The 20,972-nt window shown below is 44.9% G+C and overlaps 2 protein-coding genes across 7 annotated transcripts in view; both read right to left on the reverse strand.

Moving 5' to 3' along the window:
• Positions 1 to 20,022, reverse strand: part of UBOX5 (U-box domain containing 5) — a 37,950-nt gene extending 17,928 nt beyond the window's left edge. For 3 of the 4 annotated variants that reach the window (XM_032419591.1, XM_032419588.1, XM_032419590.1), the window contains exon 1: positions 19,939 to 20,022. The gene's annotated coding sequence lies outside the window, so the exon portion shown is untranslated. Of the gene's footprint in view, positions 1 to 17,032; positions 17,111 to 19,938 lie in introns of those variants that run through there. The other variant, XM_032419589.1, reaches the window with a different exon arrangement.
• FASTKD5 (FAST kinase domains 5) lies at positions 9,043 to 20,028 on the reverse strand. Of its 3 annotated transcripts, none has more exons than XM_032419587.1 (2): positions 19,939 to 20,028; positions 9,043 to 11,863 (listed from the first exon to the last, which is right to left on the reverse strand). In XM_032419587.1, the coding sequence occupies exon 2, from the start codon at positions 11,824 to 11,826 to the stop codon at positions 9,379 to 9,381; it is 2,448 nt and encodes an 815-aa protein (XP_032275478.1). In that variant the 5' UTR covers positions 11,827 to 11,863; positions 19,939 to 20,028; the 3' UTR covers positions 9,043 to 9,378. The 3 variants fall into 3 exon arrangements, with proteins under 3 accessions (XP_032275478.1, XP_032275476.1, XP_032275475.1); XM_032419585.1 differs by lacking the exon at positions 19,939 to 20,028 and adding an exon at positions 17,545 to 17,610; XM_032419584.1 differs by lacking the exon at positions 19,939 to 20,028 and adding an exon at positions 17,033 to 17,114.
• Positions 20,029 to 20,972: the final 944 nt, after the last annotated feature.

Here is a 20,972-nt window from a genome sequence, read left to right on the forward strand (position 1 = left end):
TATCATATGTATAGATTTGTGTAATCACTACCACAGTCAAGACAGAGAACAGTTCCATCACAAGGATCTCCGGTACTGTCCTCTAAGAAGCCTTTTATTTTTTTAGATTTTGTTTTTTATTTTTTTTTGAGAGAGAGAATGAGAGAGAGAGAGAAAGCACATGAGGGGGGGAGGGTCAGCAGGAGAAGCAAGACTCTGCGCTTAACAGGGAGCCCAATGTGGGACTCGATCCCGGGACTCCAGGATCATGACCTGAGCCAAAGGTAGCCGCTTAACCGACTGAGCCACCCAGGCACCCCAAAGCCTTTTATTTTAAAGATTTTATTTTTAAGTAATTATACCCAATGTGGGGTTCGAACTCACAACCCCAAGATCGAAAGTCGGGTGCTCTACCCACTAAGCCAGTCAGGAGCCCCCAAATCCAAATACCCTATTACCACGTTAAGTCTTCAAGTTCTTTACCCAGATCTAAGGCAAGAACGAGGTGCCCGGGGTCAACTGAAGAGTCCAGTGAATCCCACTACCCACACTGTAAGAAACACTTGAGTTGGGGCACGTGGGTGGCTCAGTCACTAAGCATCTGCCTTTGGCTTGGGTCATGATCCCGGGGTCCCAGGACTGAGCCCCGCATCGGGCTCCCTGCTCAGCGGGAAGCCTGCTTCCCCCTCACCCACTCCCCTGCTTGTGTTCCCTTTCTCGCTATATCTTTCTCTGTCAAATAAATAAATAAAATCTTAAAAAAAAAAAAAGAAACACTTGAGTGACATGTTTATTCTTGGTGTACCAAACACTTAAATGATAAATATGACTATATACAAAAACTGCAAAACTATATATAAAATTTTAAAAAGACCACAAAAACAGAAGATTATGATCACACATCTGTTAAAAATCTGTATCTAAAGGGGCGCCTGGGTGGCTCAGTCAGTCTGGGCATCTGATTTGATTTTGGCTCAAGTCATTATCTCAGGGTCCTGGAATCAAGCCCCATGTCAGGCTCTATGCTCAGCTGGGAGTCTGCTTGAGGATTTTCTCTCCCTCTGCCCCCCTCCCCACTTGCCCATGCTCTCTCTTAAATAAATAAATATATCTTTTAAAAAAATCTATTATCTAGGAATATGTACACATGAATACTTTGGGAGGTAATGGTGGCCATGCAGAAATTTAAAATATGGAACAGTAGAGTGGTGGACTACATTTTCCCTTTTGTGTGTTTAAAGTACATGTAAGGGGGGGCCTGGGTGACTCAGATGGTCAAGCGTCTGCCTTCGGCTCGGGTCATGATCCCAGGATCCTGGGATCGAGCCCCGCATCGGGCTCCTTGCTCGGCAGGGGGCCTGCTTCTCCCTCTCCTTCTACTGCTCCCCCTGCTTGTGCTCTCTCGCTCTGTCAAATAAATAGATAAAATCTTTTAAAAAATAAATAAATAAATAAAGTATATGTAAGTAGTTAAACAACTGGACTGGGTTCCTGGGGTCACAGGATGATACCAGAGAGGACTGAGGGTGTAGATACAATGCTCAGAGTACTTCTTGCAGTTGACAGTTCCTCCAGGACTGGATGGCCAGATGGAGACAGACCTTTCTCCTCTGCCCCCCCCTCCCGTATGCAGGCTGATGAAGGGCAAGTGCAAGGGAGGGGCTGAGAAGGGGTCCAGGGTAGGCTGATCGACCATGTGGTCTATCTAGGACTGAGGGTTTTTCCAGAACGTGGAACCTTCTGTGCTAATACCAGAAAAGTCCCAGGCAAACAGGGACAAGTGGGTCATCCTATCTGGAAGGTTTCTATCTGTACTTCTTTGGAGCTTGAAGCTAAGTAAACCTTTTTGTGGTTAAGGACTCAGAACATGGGGGTAGGGAAGTGTGGAGGGATGATTTAGAAGAGAATAAGGTGACCATGACACTTTCTGAACACCTGAGCATCCATCTTCCTTTGGCCTAAAAAGAAGTTGCCATAGCTGAGTTATACAACCTGATTTTTGAGTCTCACAAAAACGTAATGGAAAGTAATTCTGGCAGATACACATACTTTAAAGACTAGGCTCAAACAGGTTACAGAGGAAAAAAAAGAAGAAAAGATTACCTGTCACATAAGAGAAAAGCATTTAACCTCAGAGTGGGTGGAATACCAATGCACTGAGCAATTTTATAAATTGGGCACTTCAGCTTTTAAAGAAGTACAATACTTCTTATAATTTCTAAATTGAGTTACTTGTCCATCCATGAAAAAAATGTGACTTGTGTTCATTTTTCTTAGAGCTGGTTAAAATGAAAGACAGCTGTCCCAGCACATCCCACACAGTCATCCACCAGTGAGAGGCGCACAGAAGACCAGAACACAGGTATGCACCCAGAAAAGGCTTGCAATCCTATATGCTTGGAGCCCAGTCACCCTTCAATGGCTTAATACATGCAAGGCACTCTGCTAGGCACAGGTAGACACAACTTTTACTCTTAAGAAACTCATAGGCTTGGGGCGCCTGGGTGGCTCAGTTGGTTAAGTGACTGCCTTCAGCTCAGGTCATGATCCCAGGGTCCTGGGATCGAGTCCCGTATCGGGCTCCACCTGCTTTGCAGGGAGCCCGCTTCTCCCTCTGCCTGCCACTCCCCCTGCTTGTGCTCTCTCTCTGGCAAATAAATAAATAAAATTTTAATAAAAAAATAAAAAAGAAAGAAACTCATAGGCTCAAATCAAGGCACTCTTAAAATTAAGAGACCCACAGACTCAAAACAAGAAGATGAACAAAGGGTTCTAATACCATTTACTCATTACCTTAACAGCAGGGTCAGCAAAATTCTATGGGAACCCAGGTGAAGCAGCCATGTTCTTCATGTATAAACCTGACCGTTGGACCTTATTCCATCAGTTCTTGCCGCTCTTGAATGCTCAACTTATCTCTGACTACTGACCCTTTCCTCAACATGTCTCTTCTGCCCTCAACAGCCCACTCAAAAAACCTTGCCTTGGTGTTGAGTTTTTCTTACTGTTGCCAATTTAGCAAATAAAAATAAAAACTGCCTACTTGTATCTGAAAATCAGATAAATAATGGATTTTTTCTTTTAGCACAAGAATGTCCTGTGTACTATTTGTGACATATGCTAAAAAATTACTTACGCACATTCAGCAAACTAAGAACAGAAAGGAACTTCATTAACATGATAAAGGGTATTCGTGAGAAACCCATAGCTAATATATTCAATGGTGAAAGACTGAAAGAATCCCCCATAAGATCAGGAACAAGAGAAGGATGCCTGCTTCTACCACTTCTATTCAATTTCATACAAGAAACTCTAGCCAGAGCAAGTAGGCAAGAAAAAGAAATAAAAAGGTCTCCAAAGTAGAAAGAAAGAAGGAAAACCACCTTTATCCATAGATTATATGATCCTATATATAGAAAATCCTAAAGAATCAACACACACAAAAAAACTGTTACAGCTAATAAAAGAACTAGGCAGGGGCGCCTGGGTGGCTCAGTCAGTTAAGCATCTGCCTTTGGCTCGGGTCATGATCCCGGGCTCCTGGGATCCAGCCCCACATCAAGCTTCCTGCTCGTCGGGGAGCCTGACTCTCCCTCTCCCACTCCCCCTGCTTCTGTTCCCTCTCTCACTGTGTCTCTCTCTGTCAAATAAATGGATAAAATCTTAAAAAAAAAAAAAACTAGGCAAAAAATGCAGGATAAGTAATTCATTTCTAAACATTAGCAATGAACAATTCATAAAGATGTTAAGATAAAAATTCCATTTACAGTAGCATTAAAAAGAATAAAAATACTTAGGAATAAATATAACTGGGGAGGTGCAAGACTTATACACTGAAAACTATAAAATGCTGCTGAAAGAAACTTAAAAAGATATAAATAAATAAAAAGACATCTCCTGTTCATGGATTACAGACTCAGTATTGTTAAGATTGAAAGATGCCAGGGGTGCCTGGCTGGCTCAGTCGGTAGAGCATGTGACTCTTGATCTCAGGGTCATGAGTTCAAGCACCACACTGGGCATGGAGCCTACTTAAAAAAAAAAAAAAAAAAAAGAGAGAAGAAAGAAAGATGCTAAGCACCATTAGTCACTAGGAAAATACAAATCAAAACCACAATGAGATACCACTTCACATTCACTAAGACAGCTATTAAAAAAGAAAAAAAACAACAACACAGAAAATAACAAGTGTTAGCCAAGATGTGGAGAAAGTGGAATCCTAATACACCGCTGTTGGAAATGTAAAATGGTACAGCCACTGTGGAAAAGTTTGGCAGGGGGCACCTGGGTGGCTCAGTCAGTTAAGCATCTGGTTTGGAATTGGGTCATGATCCCAGAGTCCTGGGATCGAGTCCCGCATTGGGCTCCCTGCTCAGCGGGGAGCCTGATTCTCCTCCCTCTGCATCTCCCCTGCTTGTGCTCTCTCACTCTCTCACTCACTCTAAAATAAATAAATCTTTAAAAAAAAAAAAAAGTCTGGCAGTTCCTCAATAAGTTAAATATAGAATATATAACCCAGCAACTTCACTCGTAGGTATATCCCCAAAGTACTGAAAACAGGCGTTCAAACAAAAATATGCACGTGAGTGTTCACAGCAGCACTATTCACAATAGCCAAAAAGTGGAAAAACTCCGGGTCAATCAACTGATGAATGGATAAACAAGATAGGGGATGTCCACACAGTGGACTATTATTTAGCTATACGTAATGAAGAGCTGGCACATGCCATAACATGGGGGAATCTTAGTAACGTTATACTAAGTGTAAGAAGCCATATACAGGGGCGCCTGGGTGGCTCAGTTGGTTAAGCAACTGCCTTCGGCTCAGGTCATGATCCTGGAGTCCCTGGATCGAGTCCCTGGATCGAGTCCCGCATCGGGCTCCCTGCTTGGCAGGGAGTCTGCTTCTCCCTCTGACCCTCCCGCTTCTCATGTGCTCTGTCTCATTCTCTTTCTCTCAAATAAATGAATAAAATCTTAAAAAAAAAAAAAGAAAAAGCCATATACAAAAGGTTACATACTACAGAATTCTACTTTTTGGAAATATCTAGAATAGGCAAATCCACAGAGACAGAAAGCAGATTAGTAGTTGCCAGGGTCTGGGGGAGGGGGAAACGTGGAGTCACTGCTTAATGGGTATATGGAGTTTTCTTTTGGGGTGAAAAAATGTTCTTGAACTAGATAGTGGTGGATTGGTTGCACAACAGCATCAATGTACTGTCACTGATTTGCACCCTTAAAAAAATGGCCAATTTTACCACAAAACATTATCCATTACGTATCTGAAATTCAAAATTAACTAGGCATTCTGTATTTTATCTGGCAATCCTACCCCGCTCTGCATCCTGCTCAAGGTTCCCCTTCTCTTCAAAGGTTCTCAAGGAACTGCCTCAACATTTGCAACCTGTTCCTTAACTCTCAACATTCAACAGGTGTGCAGTCTGGTTTCTGCCCTGACAATCCAATCAAACTGCTATTGTTAATGTCATCAGTGATGTCCAAGTTGCCAACTTTACTGGAGACTTTTGTTTCTGTTTTTTAAAGATTTTATTTATTTGACAGAGAGAGCCAGCGACAGCCAGAGAGGGAACACAAGCAAGGGGAGCGGGAGAGGGAGACTGAGCCACCCAGGCGCCCCGAGATTTTTGGTTCTTGCCATAACTGCTCTCTCCCTAGCAACCGACATGGTGCAAATTCTTTTTTTTTTTTTAAGATTTATTTGAGAGAAAGAGAGAGCACAAGCAGGGGGAGGGGCAGAGGGAGAGGGAGAAGGAAACTCCCTGCTGAGCAGGAAACCCGACCAGGGGCTTGATCCCAGGACCCCAGGATCATGACCTGAGCCAAAGGCAGCCGCTTAACTGACTGAGCCACCCAGGCACCCAAATCCTCTCCTTTTTGCAATACTCTCCTTTCCCATTGGCTTCTGTGCAGTGAAAGGTTAACTCAGCAGGTTTGGGGTGTTCAAATCCTGCACATTCCAAAAAAAATCTGGCCCTTTGCCAGCTCCTTGGAGCTAATCTCTAAGCCTTTGGAACATCCTTCCTATTAAGACTGTCTGCATAGGGCGCCTGGGTGGCTCAGTCATAAAGCGTCTGCCTTCAGCTCAGGTCATGATCCCAGGGTCCTGGGATCGAGCCCCGTATCGGGCTTCCTGCTCAGCGGGAAGCCTGCTTCTCCCTCTCCCACTCCCCCTGCTTGTATTCCCTCTCTCGTCGTCTCTGTCAAATAAATAAATAAAATCTTAAAAAAAAAAAAAAAAAAAGACTGTCTGCATATATACCTGAGACCTTGGCCACACCAGACAGCCTACACTACCAATGTGATTTATGGTAGGAGCCTTGGGCCACGTCAGTTGGACCTCTGAAGGGGGCAGGGACTGGATAGCTAACTAAGGTCAGCCATGTGGGCACTCCATGCCTACTTGACTGACCCCCAATAAAAACTCTGCACAGGCTCCAGTGAACTATCCTGATGGGCAATATCAGTAAATGTTGGCAAACATCATTGCTGGGATGAAAGTAAGAGCTGCCCAGGGGTGCCTGGCTGGCTCAGTTGGTTAAGCGTCTGCCTTCGGCTCAGGTCATGATCCCAGGGTCCTGGGATAGAGCCCCGCATTGGGCTCCCTGCTCCGCGGGAAGCCTGCTTCTCCCTCTACTCCTCTACCCTGCTCGTGATCTCTCTCTCTCAAATAAATAAATAAAATTTTGAAAAAAAACTAAAAAACAAAAAAAAAAGAGCTGTCCATGTGACTGCACTGGAAGAGGACAACTAAAGCTTGTGCCTGGTCTCTCCTAGACTCTACACTATGTGCCTCTTTCCTTTGCTGATTTTAATCTGTATCCTTTCATTGTAATAAACCATAACTGTGAGTATAACAAGCTTTTACGAGTTCTGTGAATCCTTCTAGTGAGGGTGGTATGGGGCCCCTTGACAAACTTGTTACCATTTTCCCTAAGTCTGATTATCTCCTTTTTTTGTCTTTCCTCCTGGGTCCCCTTTCCTTCGCCCTCCCTATAAATGCTGGTATTCTACTCTTGGTTATCTTCTCTCCCCTGCTCCACAACTGTAATAACATCCTTCCCACCTATCCCAGGCAATTTCATTCACTTGTGGTTCTGATTGCCACCTGTCCTCATACCCATTTGAGACTCCAGCCTGGATATTTCTGCCTGGAAGCTCATCTTAGCATGACCAGGTCAGATTAACCCTCACCCAAACACCTTTCCTGCTTTGGTTCCAGTTTTAGTTTCTGACTCCCTATCAGTGTAGTAGGCACTAAAATCCTCATTCCCAGGGCACCTGGGTGGCTCAGTTGGTTAAGCGTCTGCCTTCGGCTTGGGCCATGGTCCCAGGGTCCTGGGCTCAAGCCCCATGTCGGGCTCCCTGCTCAGTGGGGAGCCTGCTTCTCCCTCTCCCTCTGCAGCTCCCCCCGCTTGTGCTCTAATAAATAAAATCTTAAAAAGAATAAAATAAAATCCTCATTCCCTAATCGACCAATTAGCCAGTCTTGCTTTTTTCTGCTTCCAAACATCTCTGAAACTGAGACTTTCCATTCCCATAGTTCTGGCCCTCATTAGCTCTCACCTGAGCTCTTGCACACATCTGTGAAATATTATCCCTAATATATCTCATGCATCCCTACCCCCAATCTAGTTCTATCCTTTTTACCTAACAGTTCTAAAACATGAATCTGCCCAATTATTCCTACTGAAACTCCTTTAGAGGCACCCCAGCCCCTGTAGACTTAGGCTCTTCAGCAACGATGTAAGTTGTGACTCAGATCCACTCTCTCTCTACCCACACCCTCTGCCTTCTTTCCACCCCAACTCTTCAGCAATGCCCAACCACTCTAAATTCCCAGACCATATTCACTAAACATTATCATCTCTATGCCATGACCCATTCTAGGCACTATAGGTAAACTAGTTAACTAGACACAGTTAACTCAAAGGGCTATCTTCCAACAGGGGAAACAGTAAGTAAACGGAGTAATTTCTGATACTGCTGAGTGCAGTGAGGAAAATGAAGCTGAAGATGACAGAGCACGATCAAAAGCCAATGGGGATATTGTTTTAGCATGGGCAGGGAAATGGCCTTTGGGAGGAAACCTGAATAATGGTGGCAGGGATCCTTTTTAAAATTCTCAGACCCCAAATGTTTACAAGGTTACTTGTATTAAGTTGCTTACATACATACTGGATCTATATACACAGAATCTGTATGTACAATCTCTTTAGCTTATGGCTCTAATACAACCAAACCTGAAGCCCACTAGACTTCCTATCATGGGAGGTAATGCATTTCCTTCTTGTCTGAGCTACTTATCATGAAAAACATTCTACCTGGTCATCAGATTTGGGAATCACTGGCTCAAGAGGCACTCATTTAATTCTACTCTTCTAAGTCCAATATTAGGGAGAAAACATTCGAGGGGAAGGGTGGGGGGAGAGTTTATGCAAGAGAAGTAGAAACGCAGAAGAGGGGGGCTAGAGGATGACATTAAGCTCACTAAATCTGAAATGGCTCTTGTAAACAGGAAGAACCAGCAACTAAGGACAACCAACCAAACGTCAATGCGAATGAGATTTTAATTTTAAAGGGAGAAGAAAACATGCATGGGGGAAAAATCCTGAAATGTAAATGAAACTGTAAAAGATTATTTTACTTTATTTAAGTACGCTCCACATCAAACGTGGGGCTTGAACTCCCATGGGGCTTGAACTCCCATGGGGCTTGAACTCATGACCCTGAGATCAAGAGTCACATGCTCCACCGACTGAGCCAGTAAGGTGCTCCAAAAGATTCTTACTTTAAAACAAAGTATATGAAAACCATTTTCAAAAAATTGGCTTTGAAAATGTCTGACTACACTTTTTTTTTTTTAAAGATTTTATTTATTTATTTGACAGACAGAGAGATAGCGAGAGCTGGAACATACGCAGGGGGAGTGGGAAAGGGAGAAGCAGGCTTCCCGCAGAGCAGGGAGCCCGATGTGGGGCTCGATCCCAGGACCCTGGGATCATAACCTGAGCCGAAGGCAGAGGCTTAACCGACTGAGCCACCCAGGCGCCCCTACATTTTTATCTTAAAAATTCAAAATCGTGAGGGAAGGCCAGTCAAGAGAGTAAGAAAAATATGATAAGAATTACTTGAAAATAGGGCACATTAAGAGGTTTATTAGTCACCTGCACAAACTAGCAACAACTTGTCCAACTGGGCCAGGTTACAATTAATTCACAGTAACACTAACTTCACTCTGCCGTAGACAAAGAGCACAGCTAAGTCTCCTCAACAGGATTTTATTACCAAACCTATATTCTGGCTTTTATAACGGTTTCCCAACACCTTGCACAGCGCACCTCTGCAGCATTTATGAGTAACAATGTCCCTGAAAGCCCTTCAGAGAGCAGAGGTGAACACCTTCTCATGGAGGAACATCAGCTTTTCTAAGCGAGTTCGTTTCAGGAGTGGGAGCCATTCCCAGTGGAATAACTCGACCACACGGTATCCGAGCTGCTTCAACTGTCGCCTCTTCATGTTGTGCAGTCCAAGCAGATCCCTGGAACCATAGCAGTATTGGTTCTTGTTTGTCAACTGAATAGCCAGCCTCACTTGTGGGGCCTGCACGCAGGCTGGGGGATGAGGGCCCGCCATCTTCATGGCCCCCAATCTGTCTGCCACACTGTCAGGGGAGCTCCCCAAATGTATGGCCACCTTCTCTAATTCCCTTGCCTGCTGCTCAGTCTCTGACTCAATTTCTCCCTGGAAGTGTGCTCTTGATTTCCCTTTTAGTAGCTGATTCATCAAATCATCTGTAAGGCTGACTCCCACGTGCTTCAGCCTCAATCTGGCTTCATCTTCAATTGATACGGCTTCTTTGTTAAATGGTAATGGCTTCAAGTTAACATCAAGCTGGACCTCTAAGTCAGAAGATCGGGTATGAGGCAGAATCATATGGTGTTTGATGTACTGGGGCCCACCCAACATGTTCTCAAGTAAAAAGAGAGCTTCTAGGAATTCAGGCTTTGAGCACATATCCCTCCTTGCTAAATTCCACAGCATTTCTGACCCCTCTTGCTGAAGGTGAGCACTAAGACGATTGCCTCTGTAATCTAGACACTCAATGCCAACCGTACCATCAAGAGTATACAACTCCTTAGTGAGTTCGAACTTACTTCTCTCCTGAGCTAACCTGATGAACTCTGGACTCAAAGCAAAGTTGATGAGCTCTAATGGAAAGTACTCAGAAAATGCCAGGCCCAGCAAGCAGGTGAGCAGGTGTTCTGGGTATCGCTTGAACTCAGGCATCTTTCTGTGAATCTCATTTATCAGACTAGAATAAAACTCTTCTGTATTGGGTGGCTTGTAATTCAGAGTTCCAAATGACCACAGAATCTTGGCTACATCCTTACTTCGACAGTATGCCACCCTAGGAGGCAAAGAAGCAGCCACAGCATTCATTAGCCCTTCATCCAGGATGCGTAAGGCTGAGCAAGCAAGAGTCAGGTGCATGACACCCTGAACTCCTAGAAAAGGAATTCGTTGAGGAGCAATCTGGCCAAATTGCTTCATGAAATTTATGTGATCCACGTGAGTGAAACGGAACATTTTGAGAATATTCACTAAGGCATAATTACTCAGATGCTGCATGTCGGCACAAGCCAAGTCTCCAAGTTTCCGCATGACATATTCAGAGAGACTACTACTTGATTTAAAGAACCCCAAACAGATTGTACCAATCTCCTCTAAATTGATCAAATCTATATACTTGAGAATCAACGATTCCAGTTTTTGCATGAGGTCTTGGGGTACCTGGCGACTTTCACCTATAATATAAATTAAGTGAATCAGCTGGGATAAGGATAGATCTTTCCAGTGTAAATTAAGATAACTAAAAAAGATTTTTAAAAACCGAGGTACTCTGCGGCCCAAGTACCGCCAGAGGTCAGCCACCAAGAGAAGCTGATCCAGACTCATCTCCCACACCTTACTGCAAAATCTGATTTCACACACATCGAGCACTGAATGGGAGTAAGGGATTCCTAAACCGACAAAGGCTTTCAAAATATTGATCAGATCTGGGACTTCAAAGAGCTGTATGTTTTTCACACTCAGCTGGCAGAGCAAAGCAAAGCTGGTACTGGACAGCACAAGAGGACGCTGCTCTGCAGGCAAAGAGCTCAGCTTACAGAAATAATCAGCAATGACTTGAGGCTGGAGATTATCTTGATAAACTGTGACTTTGTGCAAAATTAATTCACCTTCTGAAACAGAAAGGGGCTGACAAGTCTCCGATCTGTTATAGCTGTGCAGCTGGTACTCTGGTCTTAGCTGGAGAAAACCTCGGGGGTCTTCAAAGGAATCAAACATTTCTATATCGTCTTCAACAACTCCCGCGGCCCCGGGTGAGCCCGGCTTCAACGTGCTGGCCTGAGAGGCAGAAGCCCTGCTGGATTCTGAACCTGGGAGGGCGCTGCTGGTTGTCAGGAGCCTCTGAGAAGAGGAAGCACTATGAATGTTCTCAACTTTTTTGGCAGGCCGGCAGAGGCTGCTGTGTTCTGCAGGGTCCTGTCCCCCATGCCGGGCGCAGCTTCCCACAGTCCAGTATGTCACACTCTGGGTCGCACTGTAGGCAAAAGGATGGCAAAACGTTCGGTATCCTAAAGGTTTTAACAACTTGAGGGTGGCTGCCGTTCTGGGGTCAGTACCGATCGTTCTGGCAGTCAGAACACAGTCCTCATGGGTTTGTCTAGGCAATTTCTTGTTTGCATGGCGCTTGATTAGAGCTGGACGGGGAGGCGTTCCACAGAAACTGCCTGGAAATCTTCGGCAGATCGCAAGAGCCATGGGTCACAAATGACTGGGCCAGAATTGGTGCCAGATACTGAAAAAAGGGTAGATGAAGAATAAGTGGCTTCCACCTATCACAATACCAAAACGCACACATTTTAAGAAAGGGATTAAGCTACACTGCTGTCCACTCAAGTAAGTTCCATGCTAGTGAATGCCCAAACCACAAGACAGCACACATCAAGGATAAACTCCTTATCCTTGGTATCAAGGCATAAAGGGCCCACTTGGAGAATAAGAACGTTGGTAAAACTGTTGTGCTAACTCCAAAAGTAAAAAGTGGGATCTGGTGTAAAGTTTAATTACGCCCACGACAACCCTCCTTGTTCCTAAGGTATGAAGCTCTTGATGACGGGATTCTGTTCTAATGCTGCTCCTACACCTTTTAGAAGATGTTCGTCTCCTCTCCAGGTGGCTTATCAGATACTGACTCGCTATCACAGAGCAGTCACGCAACTGGAACGTATACTCAAAAACTCATTTTGGTGGGAGAAGGCAGAAGGCTGATGCACTCTGCTCACTGTCGATTCACGGGTGGGAAGCAAAAAGCATCTCGAAGTTGGGCTCGGGGTTCAGGGAACACCAGGTCACACGTCTGCCCTGCTGACGTGCGAGGGAGGAGCACAGCTCTCCTCTGGGGGCGGCTGGTTAGCAATGTGGCCAGTGAGTCAGATGCTGACGACCCTGCCTCTGAGCAGCGCAGGTCCCACTGTCCCCCCCACAGTCGAAGCCCTGAGAGGCTACGACACTGACTCTGCTATCCTCCTGCTTTCTCTAAAGGCTTTTAGCTTTCCTTCCACTAGAGAAATGCCAAAGCCTGACAAGCAAAACCCAGTGAGCCCTGAGCTGCCAAGATGTGGACCAGATAGGGTTGTTGCTGTGCATGATCCCTTGCAGGTTCTGAGGGTGCCAGACTGACTTTCTGAACTCCCTGCCCAGCTCCCTGGTCAGCCCCTTCCCTCCAGAGCCCACAGCAGGAGAACCAGGCGGCCACAGGGCCGGCCAGCGGCTTTGTTCGGGCAGTCCAGCTATACAGGCTTCTCTGGACGGCAGGAGTGCATGCTTTAATTTCTTTGTGAACCTGAGGAGAATTCTATCACATTAAATCTTTATACACTTAGTTCTTTACTGTGGCCTGTGGACCATTCTGTCCACTAAGTTTCAATCTATGGGTCCAGATACTACAGACCAGGTGTCAGCAAACGACGGTCCACGGGTCCAAATCTATCCCTCCACCTGTTTCTTAGGTAAAGTTTTATCTGAACATAGCCAGGCCACACATTACATATTGTTTACACCTGCTTTCTCACTACAAGAGTAAAACTGAGTAACTGTGGCAGAAAAATACATGGCCTGCAAAGCATAAAATATTTACTATATGGCCCTTTACAGAAAAAGTTGGCTATAGACGATTAGTTTATGCCTATGAATGCAGATGGCCAATTTTTTAAAAATTAGAAAACATTAGGAAAATAGTACTGAAATAACTTTTCCTTTAATAGTTAGAGATAATTGAAAATTTATGCCTCAAAATAGTCACTAGGAATCTCAACCAATATTGCACCACAGGCATGCTAGGAACAAAAGAGAGCAAGTAATAGAACTCTCCAGTTGACAGAATAGGGTTTGTTTTTTTTTTTTAAGATTTTTTATTTATTTTTTTTGGAGGGGGAGAGGGAGAGAAAGAGAAGGGGGGGCAGAGGGAGAGGCAGAGAATCTCAAGCAGACTCTGCACTGAGCACGGAGCCCCACCTCACAACCCTGAGACCATGACTTGAGCTGAAACCAAGAGTCCAACGCTTAACTGACTGAGCCGCCAGGGTGCTCGACAGAATAGGGCTTTTAAGAAGACCTGCTTTAGAACCTGGAATCTACATTTGGCTCAACAGAATTTGCAATTAAAACCATAAACCGTTCAAATCTGTAGACTTTCATCTCATCTTGGGAACTAGTTTGAAATAACAACAACAACAAAAGACAAAACATTTTTTTACAAAATAACCGTGCTCTAAAGAAAAAACTGGTGCCTGGCTGGCTCAGCTGGTAGAGTATGCGACTCTTGATCTCGGGGGTTTTAAGTTCGAGCCCCATATTGGGTGTAGATTACTTAAAAATAAAAAATCTTAAAAAAAAATAAATAAAGCAAAAAACTGAAAACAATTCAAATGTCCACCTGGAAGTAGAGGCTGGTTTATAGAATAAGTGTGTGGCAGGCATCAACGTGAGAAAAAGCACATACAAATACACAGGACAAACAGAACAAAGGAAAGTAATTATATAGCTTTTTGGTGGGGAGACTTTCTGTTATATCTTTGATAAATTAACTTTTTCCCCCTTTTTATTGGCATTGAAACCGTTAATACAGAAAAGTATACGAGTTTAACAAATGCCTTTATAAATAATTTTAAAAGCCCATTAAATAAATTACTTCAATAAATACTACCTAAGAGTACTTTTTTTTTTTAAGATTTTATTTATTTGAGAAAGAGAGACACAGCGACAGAGATAATGAGAAGAGAGCATGAACAGGGAGGAGAGGGAGAAGCAGGCTCCCGCTGAGCAGGGAGCCTGCCGTGGAGTTCGATCTCAGGACTCAACTCATGACCTGAGCTGAAGGCAGACGCTTAACCAAGTGAGCCACCCAGGCGCCCCTACCTAAGAGTACTTAATGAAATTACTGTGCATGGTCCTCAAATGAACAAAAAAACCATTTGGAAAATGGAAAAAAAACATTTCCTCAAACATCAATGTTTGAGTGGTATCGATTCTGTATTTTGAATTAACGTGGTTCTTTTTGATTTGCAAAAATACAGGTTAAGTCCCAAGATGGAAAAAACAACAGCCACAATCATCTTAGGGCCTCCTCTGTGCCAAGCCTAGTATGTGCTTTTCATTTATTTATTTTTCTTGTTTTGTTTTTTAATTTTTTAAAAGATTGTATTTTTTTATTTGAGACAGAGAGAGACAGTGCACGAGTGGTAGGGGGGAGGGAGAAGCAGACTCCCTGCTGAGCAGGAAGCCCTATGCGGGCTTGATCCCAGGACCCTGGGATCAGGACCTGAGCCGAAGGCAGATGCTTAATCAACTGAGCCACTCAGGCGCCCCTAGTATACGCTTTTTAAATCTGCATTAGTTCCAATCCTTACAACCTCTCTGTAAGGTAGGTCTTACTATCTCTATATTGTGGATGAGGAGAAGGACACTTCACAAGGTTAAGAAACCTGCTGAAGGTTACACAGCTAAGGGATGGAGTGAGGTTTGACATCAAAGACTGTCTTGATTCCAAAATCCACAGTGCAGGTGTATTCTAGACAAGAAGAGTCAGATTCCAGACAAAGAAGTGGGGAGGACCCTGAACAATCTACAGGGTTTCCAGACGCCAGGGAACTGGAGGGTTAGAATGGGTGAACTCAAAAGCCCCTCACCTCTAATACGGGCAAACCTCGGATGTAGCGTTGTTCGGTTCCAGACCACTGCAATAAAGTGAGTGTCATGATAAAGTGAGTCAAAGGAATTTTCTGGTTTCCCAGTGCACATAGAAGTTATGCTTATACCATACTGTAGTCTGTCAAATGCACAACAGCATTATGTCTAAAAAACAACAAACATATCTTAATTATAAAATGCTTTACTGCTAAAAAATGCTAACCATCATCTGAGCTTTCAGCAAGTCATAACCACTGATCACAAATCACCACAACAAATACAATAATAATAAACATCTGAAATATTACAAGAATTACCAAAATGTGACACAGAGACAGGAAGTGAGGAAATGCTGTTGGAAAAATGGTACCAACAGACTTGTTTGACACAGGGTTGTCATAAACCTTCAATCTGTAAAAAAACACTCTCTCTGTAAAGTGCAATAAAGTGCAAAATGAGCTATGCCTGTAGTCTAGGATCCGACCTATCACTATGGTTAGTTTATACCGCTTACAAAAAGAACAAAGAGAAGATCCCAAAGACCGAAATCTACAGGAAGGAATGGGTATACAAGATACCCCGTCATCGAGGTAAGGAAAAGTACCATAACTGAAGACCTGGAAGTTGGCAGGAGAGATAAGGGATCCCGAATTCAGGGCTCAACTCAGGAGAGAAGCAAAAGGAAACCCCAGGAAAATGATGAAGATCCCAATACTGGAACTGTGAGCAGACATAAAGAGCAACCAGTTCATGCCAGAGGAGGTAAATATTACCAAGGAGAGAGGTTTATACTTCTAAGGAATAATGTGGGGACGGACAAGCAATTGTAGACAGAAAACCAAGCCAGTAACAACAGTGACAAAAATTATTAACTCCAGGAAAACAAAAAAGTTGTGTAAGACAGAAAATGGTTCCTTGCTCAGCTATGAATATTTACATAATCTTACTGATATAAACCTTGAATATCAGCTTAACCAAAAATTTTGAGCAAACTATATATGGAGGATGCAGGGAGGGGAAGAGGAATAGGGGAGGCTGGGTAGTGAGGCCCAGAGCCTCAAAGCCCGTAATAAAGTCAAAGATTTTATAGATATAGATACTTCCTAGAAATCAAGAAACAGCAACACAAATACATTATTTAGAAATAATGCAGATTTAAAAAGCGTATACTAGGGGCGCCTGGGTGGCTCAGTCATTAAATGTCTGCCTTCGGCTCAGGTCATGATCCCCGGGTCCTGGGATCGAGCCCCACATCGGGCTCCCTGCTCAGCAGGAAGCCTGCTTCTCCCCCTCCCACTCCCCCTGCTTGTGTTCCCTCTCTCACTGTCTCTCTCTCTGTCAAATAAATAAATAAAATCTTAAAAAAAAAAAAAAATTTAAAAAAAAGGAAAGAAAAAGAAATATACTGATAAATGCCAAAAGAAACAAGAGTGGAAAGTGCCTCCACAGAACAAAAAAGGAGGGAAAAAGAAAGGGAATTAATATTTAGTGTTATAAGTTCCATCAAACTACTGGACTGTGTAAACCATGTCCAACTTTGACAAAAATTAAATTTGCCAAATGCATGTACTAACGGGAAATTAAGGTAGTCTTCAAGAAGACAGTGTTCAAAGAAAGTAACCTTAAGTTTCAAGGAAAATGTTGAAAAGTTTTTCTAGTCCGATTCCTACTGTCTATAGAACTTCCTTATGGATGCCCAGTAACAGAAATGATGACAGAATAAAGAATCGTAGAAGCATGCAAAGCCAACTGCAAATGGCAAATAGGAGCTACTTACTTTTCCACCATGCAACTTTTAGCATAACTGTTGAGACACCATATCTACATATATAGGTCTGAAATAAAATCACTTCAGAAGTCTGGTCTTGAGTACTGTGGAGAAGGAAAGGAAAGAAACAAAGGGAAGATACAGAACCCATAAAGCAGAACAGTGAGGAGAGGCACTGCAAAGGAGAGGCTGTCAGCTGTGTTTGCCCAGACAGAGAAAACACAGCTGAGTTTGTTAGTTCCTCCTTACTTAAGGACTCCCAGGGAATCCATAAGAAAGACGGAAAGGGACTACTACGAGATGCCCAATCAGTAACTCCTGACACCTTCTCTAGAGGTTCAAAGACATGTGACATCACCACAAGGCTCCTTTCCTAGTTTAAGTGTATAAACTAAACTATATGTATATTCTCCTCCCCATCTCCTCTTTAGGGGACCTAACAAACCAGAATGGAGCCAGAGGCCCCTGGCACTGCCCAACCGCCCTGAATGATGTGATTTCACAGGAGGGAGGCCTCTTACCTTTCCACCTTCCCGGTACAGGTCTGAGCAAAGTCGAATAGCTTCGTTTAAACTACAGTCCAGAAGTTAGAGGAAGGGAGCCAGACGGAGGAAGACAGCCATGCTAACTGTAGATTAAGTATATGACACTCTCAGCATATCCAATTCACCAGTTACTGGATCTCCTCTCTTAATTCTGATTACTGTCCTTTTGCTACAAAGGTTTAACCCCCTTATGTCCTGATAAAGTTGCCACAAATAAATGGATACTTCAAATTCTAATCTTGTCTTAGCAAATAATTTGTTGAGTAACCCTGAGAATTAAAACAAAAAACTAAATTTCTCTAGGTGTTGAGAGTCTACAAAACTTTTATGCCCCTGGTGAGGGCTTAGAGACTGACCTAAGGACCCTTAGCTGTTAATGCAAATGCTAACTGGGCTAGACTCTTCCGTGCTTCGGTTTCCACACAGGAGCAGAGCCTACAAGAGAGGGATCTACTACTACCATGAAGGTCAAACACTAGTGCTAAGGTGTTTAGGTCAAGGTAAGTATCACCCCGAGTTAAGCCAAACCAAAACCAAGTCTAACAGACCATCCCCTCCACTCTGTTCCAGTTTGCACTTTTTTTTTTTTAAGGGAGGGAGAGAATCTTAGGCAGGCTCCACACCCAGCACAGAGCCCCACCCAGGCTCGATCTCACAACCCTGAGATCAGGACCTGAGCGGAAAGCAAGAGTCAGACGCTTAACCGACTGAGCCACCCAGCCACCCAGGCACCCTCTAGTTTCCGTTCTTATTGGAGAAAACAGCACATCACAATTATCTGTGAAACTTTTTTTTTTTTTCCAGTTTATATAGCCCTCTCCTCCCCTTCTCTAAGCCTCTGCTATTCCTCTATCAGAACGGCAAGAAGGGCCTGGGTAGATACAGTCTGACAAGACCCCACAGATGATTCTGTTAGAGCCACTGCTCTTAAAGGATTCACAACACTCTGTCTTTAGAAAATCTCTGGGTTTAACAACAGAGAGCAGGCACCCATGTCCTCTCAGCCCGTTGAGAGTGGAGCTACTAAAGGAATGACCAAAGCCTTGCAAGTAGAGAGAAATATCTGCATCCAAAGTCATGTCAACTGGTCAAATCAACCAAATACTTGGTTTTATCTATTCTAGCTTTGCAAGGCTGAGCAGTACAGTTTTTCAGGCAGTTGAAGGGGAAACTTCAGAATTCTCTGATATCAAAGTTGACGTATCTGCATGACGAATGGTAAGACCCTGTTGGGAATCAGAAAAGTAACGGGGAATGAATGGGGAAGAAAATCAAACTGTCAAATAAACTAGGCCTGCACAACTGCCAAAGGCCTCACTGTCTCTGCTGTATTATGCAACACTGAGTCTTCAGATTTTATTTTGGTCTACTAGGCAGCAGTGAACTCATCCCAGAGCTTGCCTGAGGCCATTCAGAGCAGTGAGTTGGAGAATCTGGTTGTGGTAAAGCAGCTGTTCTTACTACTCACAAACTGTGAGCAAGGTGCAGAAAACAGGAATTAACATGCCAGCTGCAACAAATGACTAGAGCAGGGAACACCAGACACACTGGTGCTAAAGCACTTGGCCACCAGCTCCACAGCATGAAGCGCTATTCGAGGGTTTACAGTGAGTGAGCAATGAAGCATGGTCTGAGGAAGTGGATGAGTTAACTGGTACAAAGAGGGCCCAAAGCTCCCTGGGTCAGGACAGAAGAGCTGTGTCATGATTTGTACGGAAAGAGAAAGGGCAATTATTTTTCTTATCTCTGGAGAGGAAAGGGAGGAAGACATCGATAATACCCTTAGGGCTGTGCAACTAGAAACCGTTCTGTTAAAAATGGGGACTAGGTATACATCGTATTGATATTTACTGAAGACTCAGGTTGACCCAGTACTAAGCAAAATACTGTAGCATTTTGCGGCTCAAATTGTGGCCTGCGGACCAGCGGCATCAGGCTCACCCTCACCTGGAAGCTGGTCAGGAATGCATAACCTCGGACCCTACCGCAGACCTACTGCCACAATCTCCAGATCCCCGAGTGATCAGCACGCACGTGAAAGTGTGATAAGAAGTGCGGCAAAACACCTCACTGCATTCCCCCAACAGTCCTGCGAGGCAGGCAGTTATGATCTCCGGCTCCCAGAGGAAACGTCAAGGTTCAGACGAACCGTTTGCCCAAGGTCACAGAACTCTGGAGTGGCGGGGTCGCCGAGATGCTGCCTAAAGCGGGCCTGCGAGAGGAGTCCGCAGCCGGGCCCGGAAGCGCGGAGCCCGGCCTCGGCGCGTGCCCGGCCCTGCGCCGCCCAGGACGGGAGAGGCGGGCGAAGCGCCAGGCGGGCAGGGAGCGGGAGCGGCCGCCGCGACCTCCTCCCCGGGCGCCGCCACTCACCTGAGCCTGGCGAACGCGAGCGCCGCAACACCAGACCCCGGATCCCGCGGGAACGCCGCGCCACCACGACTCCTCCAGCAACACCCGGACCTCACAGCCCCACTTCCGGCCAACTGCCCGCTACTTCCGCCTGCTGCGCTGGTGACGGGTGCGGCCGAGGCCCAAAAGACTCTGTCAGCGTTTTCCAAGGACGTTTTCCAGTGGAGGACGTTGCTAAGACGACGCGGGAGTCTAGGACCTGCGGAGGGGAAACAGCGCCGTGGATGGACCGCGCTGGAAGTCGCTGAATAGCCCAGACACTGGTTCGAATCCCAGACCGCCACTCAGGGTTTTATAGCCTTGGAGAAGTCACATCAACTCTCTAAGCCTAGTTTCTCAACTGTATGGTGAGGATAATCACGCATCTGTAATAGAGGAGCATCTGTGAAGTGCTCTCAGGAGAAGAGTTAGTGATGGATAGCCGAACCAGTTAGGAGAAATGGATGTGAGGAGTTGGAGCTGGAGGAGGCCTGTGCATATGCTGATGAGCAGGGTCATCATTTACCTCCCTGGGTAGAGGGGCTCACACCTGAGCCGCTATCAGCAACTAGGCAAGGAAGAGCCCCTCCAGGAGGGCCTGGTCCCGGACTGCTGTTCTGGGGGAAACTTGAGCACTGCCGGTTGGGTTTGTCATACCTTGTCAGTGCCTTGGTTGCTGGTCCACCTATCCTAAGTGCTGCGAAGGAGACTTGAGAACTGACGCTCCTTTCAGGGCACCATCTTGTCAGGGAGACAAAAACCAATGCAGGGAGGACACTTTACTGCAAATGAGGTGCAAGCCTGGCATCCCAATTCCTGAGCTCTGCGGAGGGCAGTTTGCCTGATTCTCTCACTTGGACCAGACAAGAGCAAACATTCCTAGTTGCTAATTATGACTCTCTTTGCCAGAAGAACCCGGAGAGAGCAGAGGACCCATCCCCAGGGGATGAACCATATTGCTCCTAGGCAGCCATGACATTCCTGTTCTTTGCCAAATACTCAATTTCCCAGCCTCC

This window comes from Phoca vitulina, unplaced genomic scaffold, assembly GCF_004348235.1.
Source record: "Phoca vitulina isolate PV1807 unplaced genomic scaffold, GSC_HSeal_1.0 scaffold22, whole genome shotgun sequence".
NCBI classification, from domain to species: Eukaryota; Metazoa; Chordata; class Mammalia; order Carnivora; family Phocidae; genus Phoca; species Phoca vitulina.

What these genes read in the sequence shown, in the direction of transcription:
- FASTKD5 (XM_032419587.1), bottom strand. Translation starts at nt 11,826, where the DNA reads ATGGCTCTTGCGATCTGCCGAAGATTTCCAGGCAGTTTCTGTGGAACG.